General features: G+C 42.8%; 1 protein-coding gene across 1 annotated transcript; it reads right to left on the reverse strand.

The window, feature by feature from the left end:
* Positions 1-324: 324 nt before the first annotated feature.
* On the reverse strand, positions 325-5,133 carry UCP1 (uncoupling protein 1). The gene is made up of 6 exons (XM_006906228.2): positions 5,008-5,133; positions 4,120-4,318; positions 3,487-3,681; positions 3,275-3,376; positions 2,380-2,560; positions 325-553 (listed from the first exon to the last, which is right to left on the reverse strand). Exons 1-6 carry the CDS (start codon positions 5,131-5,133, stop codon positions 439-441), a joined length of 918 nt encoding a protein of 305 aa, XP_006906290.1. The 3' UTR covers positions 325-438.
* Positions 5,134-5,506: the final 373 nt, after the last annotated feature.

The following is a 5,506-nucleotide window of genomic DNA, read 5'->3' on the forward strand; positions in this document are numbered from 1 at the left end:
TTTCTTTGATAACTGCTCATCTTAAAGTATAAAGTACATTTCACTCGGTTTTCCTTTTCTGTCAGTTTGAATTATAATTAAGACATGTTAAAGTTTTTCAAATTCAATTCTAAACCACCCCCATACCACCACCAAACACACAAAATGGTCAATCAAATGCAATAACTTAATCTGGATGTTACATTTGCCAGAATGAACACTGTATGTCTCCCTTTCCCCTCCTTAAAACACAGAATAAAAGTCACAAGAAACAACAGGTTTTAGTTTTCCTTCGGAAAAAAAGAACAGTTCAAAATTCTCTACTCTACCCGAATTCCTTTATCTTTTTTAGGGTGAAATAAAGTGAAGAGTGTTTTGTTCATTTGTTCGTTGTTTTTAATTATCCAGTTGGCAAAGACTCGCACTGGTATGTTGCATCCTTTTCCTAAAGGTGATTAATTATGTGGCACAGTCCACGGTCTGCCGCGACCTCGTCAGCTCTCTTTTCAGCTGTTCAAAGCACACGAACATGACGACGTTCCAGGATCCGAGTCGCAGGAAGGCAGGTACTAATCTAGAAAAGTACACATCACCGTTCTATTAGTTTGCTTGCCATTCTCAAAGCAATTACAACACAGGCAGTTTTATGCTTTGCATTTCGTCACTCTTCTCAGATGAAGATGCTTAAAAATACCCGTTCTTCATCTATCCCTCCTCTGCCTAAAGTGAAGTTTCATCTAGATGTCTTACACTGCTTCAAAACAAAACCCAGACGACACATTCCTACCAAACCAAAGCTTGTCTCCTCGGTTTTCATGGCCTTTTTTTTGAGGGGAGGGAATATTTTTGTTTTGTTTCGCTTTGCTTTCTGAACAGGAAGCAGGAAACTATTGAAAGAAGAAGAGGAGGAAAATCAAAGAAGTAATAAATGAGTAGACCATTTTCCAGAGTCAAGAAATTAGTGCTGTCTAGCTCTTGGCAATTCTTGTTTTCAGATTGTCAAGGGTCTTAGTGCATTTTTTGGTTTGTTTTTGTTCTGTTTTTTGGTGTTTTCGTTGTTATTTTTAAAATTCTGCCAAACTGTACAGACCAAATGATTGATTTTGAATGCCTGTTTGTAGCAATGAAATATTGCAGGAGAAAAAGATGTCATGAGTCAAATCTGCCTTGGATACATTTTTAAAAGAGATCTGTCCTGTAAAAACCATGGGGAGGTCTCTTAACACATTTCTCCTGACTCCTGAATGTGTACATGTGTGTGCGTGTGTGTGTTTTAATTATAGTAAAATATCCATAACATAAACTTACCATGTTAACCATCTTAAGTTGTAATTCGGTAGCATTAAATTCACTGTGTACAACCACCACTATTATCCGTCCCCAGAATCTTTCCACCAATCCAAACGAACTGCACTCATTATAAAATAACCCCACTACACCCTCCGCTCAGCCCCTGATAACCACCATTCTGCCTCTAGGTCTCCGTGAATTTGACTATTCTAGGTACCTCAGATAAGTAGAATCATACAATATGTGTCTTTCCGTACGTGGCTCATTTTATTTAGCATAATATTTTCAGGGTTCATCCTTGTCGTAGCACATATTCACCCAAAAGGTTTTAACTTTGAAAAAAGTTACTGTTAAATGGCTAATAATAATAACTGATAATCTATTTCAAGTTAATTTTACAATATATTTCATTTATATTAATGTGTCATAAATGCAGGTTATGGTAAATTGGACCATTTTATATAATGAGCATGGTGCATTTATGTTTATAAGGGTTGAGACACTACCTTACAATTTTTAAAGGTTATAGAATTTTGTTAGTTTACTGCTAGTGGAATCCTTGTTGAGTATATCTGTAAATTAGTTGACACTATATTTTTTAGGGAGGAAGTTCCAACATAATATAATATTGCTTTATGGAAAAATGTGATCCACTAGACGGTACTAATTTCTAGGTGGGTATGATAATCAAACCACATCATTTCCTGCATCACTTTTCTAGATCGATGACAATGATTTTCCCCTAGTTTTGCTTTAATACAATCTAAAAACCTGAGTCATTAAAATAGTAAAAGGCAAATCTTGTTTTCCCATAGCCTTCTATTATGCTTTCTATTCACTTTATAGTTCTCCTGCCCCGAGAAATTAACATACTGTCTCTATTTCTAATAGATCGGGACCAAGGGAAAGGTCACTGATTTTGAACGAGCCTCTGGTCAAGGTTGAGAAAATCAATACTCCTGCATAGTGGAGCTGGTGGATTGGAGCAATATATGGCAAGGAAACACTAACTATATCTGGCCAGCTACCTGTCAGTCGTTTAGATAAAACAGTGTCCCAAAGCACACCGTGCCCCTGAGCACACGCTACACACGGACGATCTCGGCTTACCCTTTGAAAAACGCCGACGGTCCTTCCTTAGTGAGCATTGTCATCGCGCAGTTGGGCATGCTTGTGTACTGTCCTGGTGGAGAGTTGATGAACCTGGTTTTCACCACATCCACTGGAGAGGACAGAACCGTTGCGCAAAATCCGGCGATGATGGCCGACACGACGTGGCAGGGTACGTCGTCTAAAATCAATCAATGAAACATCAGACTTTTGGGAGGGGCTGCTAGTTTTTCGTTATCTAGCAGATCCTCATGAACCTGTTGATAACAGGAGGTCAATGTGGCTGTCTTACAAATAAGTAAAATAAAATAAGATTATACTTACACTTGAAAAAGATGGCAAATAGTACATGGCATAGTGGATTGTAAGTGTTTTAGGAAAATATCCTGTCAGTTTTCTCTATGCCGTTAGGGTATGGCATAATGCCTGATACATGATATGTAGGCATCTAATACTTTTTTTTTATTAAAGTCATTGCCCGAGGAGAATTTCAGTGTCTCTAGAACCTGTTAGAATAGTAGTTTTAGGAACCTATCTAGTGGAATTACATTTGGATGAACTCCTATAACTAGCTTCTTTGGATACAACGGCAGGATGGACTCATCTGAATCCTGCTGGGTAAAGAATAAGATGCTAACAAAAGTCCCACGTGTTTGTATTAAATGAGAAAAATGCTGTCGTAAGAATACAATTGCAGTTTGTTTTTGTTGCCAAAAAAAAAAAAAAAAAAAAAGCGTTGCAGCAAAACTAAAATTTGCTTCTCAAAAGCTATATCTAATGTTCAAAATTGCTTAATTTTTTAAAGGGAAAACGATTACAATGAAGTGATTCTAGAAAAGCTCCAGAATGAAACTGTAAATGTATAGACTGTTATAAAATATAGAAAATTAGTTACCTGCTAGTAGTTTGTTTTTCACAAGGGCTTCCTTCATTAGGTCGTACGTTACTAGCTCTGTACAATTGATGATGATACTTCTTAACAGATTGAGAGTAGTCCCTGGGGGAAAAAAAAAAGAAAGAAAATGTCTAATAGCTCTGTTATATGATAGGGTGCTAATTGCATATAAGGATTTTAATGACTTTAAAATCCACCTTGAAGTTAGTTACCTTTCCAAAGACCTGTCAAGCCTTCCGTTGTTGCTATAATTCTGTAAGCATTGTAGGTCCCAGTGTAGCGAGGTTTGAGGCCATGTAGATGGCTCTGTGCTTGAAGTCTGACCTTCACGACCTCTGTGGGCTGCCCAATGAATACTGCCACTGCTCCAGTTGTTAGGCCAGCTGAGATCTTGCTTCCTAAACTGGCTGTTGCCACAGAGAAGAAAATTTTAAAAAAGAAAAAAAGAAGTCAAGACCCAGAATGCATCTATATGTCTTTTTAATTTTAGTGGTTAGTATTATTGTATCTTTATGTTTGTGCATGTGTCGATCAGGTACTAAATATGTGCCAAATCATAGTAGGGCTAGACTACAAAGCTGATTGAAATTTTTTAAAATGAAGACTTTCAAGAAAAAAGAAAACACGATGCCTGTTTAAATAGTGGCTTCGTTCTTTCCTATTTTTAGCTCTTTTTTTTTTTTTTAAATATTTCCGAACTGAGAGGAGGCACCAGTTCACAGATTGCTATTTGCCTGCTCATTTGTTAGAAAGACCAGAACCTCGCGTGTAACATTTTTTGAGCAGAGCCGGGCCCAGGGCATGTCGCTGGCTGTCCGGTCCTCCCAAGAGCACTCATGGCTTACTTTCTTTCCCCGAGGCGAAGAATTCCTGGCAGGTGTCATAGAGCCCGATCCGAAGGGAGGCAGAGCTTATTTGTCTTTGGAGGCCAGCAGGCAGCCCGCCGTAGAGCTTCATGGTCCCTTCTGTTCTGGCCAGAGTGGTGATGGTTCCCAGGACGCCTTTATACCTGATGGCACTAGAGGTCTGGCATTCACCTTGGATCTGGAAAGGAGAAAGATACAGGTCAGAGGGGAGTGAAAATTGAGTCGGGGGTCCTACCTGGTGAAGAAAAAAAAAAAAAACCACTGGTACCAGGCTGTCCTCCGTGGAGAAACCTTAAGCCAAGATTTTTCCCACTGTGTTCCTATTTTCAGTTCCTTTTCTCAGCAACATCTCCCGTATGTATGTATGTATGTATGTATGTATGTATGTATGTATGTATATATGTATGTATGTATGTATTGCTACATATATGTGGAGAGACTAGCTACAGTGCGCATTTTGAACCCCCACCACCACAGGAACTCTCCAGAACCCCCAAAGCAGTAGGATGGGAAGGAACCCCCCGCTGAATCATAGAAGGAGAAACAGCCTGGCTTGCAAAGTCGAGAGAGGCTGATATTCTTAGCTCTTAGGACATTTCGTGCACCCTAACTCTGGGAGATTTGACAGCAGTCCTGGTCATACCCATCCTCCGTGGCCCTTGTGGCTCTTCGGTCAATCTGGGGGAAGTCCCAGTATCCATCCTAAGGCATGCAGTCCTGCGGTGAGGCCAGACTGGTTTTTAAGGTGGCCACCTGCCCTGCCTACCTGAGGCAGGCGGTTATACCCAAGCCGGAGTCGGAGGAGCGCCCACCGCAGGAGTTCGCCCTGCGCCCCGAGACGCCCTCCACCCCAGTCTCGCTGGCTACCTGGAGCCGGACTTTGGCTGTGTCCAGCGGGAAGGTGATCGCATCTGCCACACAGGCTGCCACTCCGGCGGAGAAGATCTTGACCGCCATGGTCGGGTGCACGTCCGAGGTCGTGGGGCCCATCATCCTCACTCAGGTTGCGGAGCGAGGCGACGGCGTCGAGGGAGAAGGGCTGCAGCCCCAAGGGTGGCGGTTCTGTCTGCCTCTTCTCTCTCCCGTCGGCGGGAGCTGCAGACCCGCTCTCTCCGCCCCGCAGGAGGCGGGGGCCGCCGGCAGCCTCGGAGGTCCACGGGCCCAGGGGGCAGGAGGGGCGCAGGAGTGGGGCCGAGCGTGGCGGCGCCTCCTGCTCCACCCGCGCGCGCCAGGAGCACCCGCTGCGCCCAGGCTGGCAGCGCCGCGCCACATCCTTGAATAGACCAGGTAGCTGGGTGGTGTAAGGATTAGGAAGCTTCCCCTGAACTCAGCACTTTTAGGGGGCGTGCCCTGGGCGCTGGGTCCC

Source organism: Pteropus alecto, unplaced genomic scaffold, assembly GCF_000325575.1.
Source record: "Pteropus alecto unplaced genomic scaffold, ASM32557v1 scaffold50, whole genome shotgun sequence".
Taxonomy (NCBI): Eukaryota; Metazoa; Chordata; class Mammalia; order Chiroptera; family Pteropodidae; genus Pteropus; species Pteropus alecto.

Coding starts and splice junctions, on each gene's coding strand:
- UCP1 (XM_006906228.2), bottom strand. CDS start 5,133: ATGATGGGCCCCACGACCTCGGACGTGCACCCGACCATGGCGGTCAAG. Junction 3,682..4,119: donor CTTCGCCTCGGGGAAAGAAA/GTAAGCCATGAG, acceptor CTGTGGCAACAG/CCAGTTTAGGAAGCAAGATC. Junction 3,377..3,486: donor CTTGACAGGTCTTTGGAAAG/GTAACTAACTTC, acceptor TTTTTCCCCCAG/GGACTACTCTCAATCTGTTA.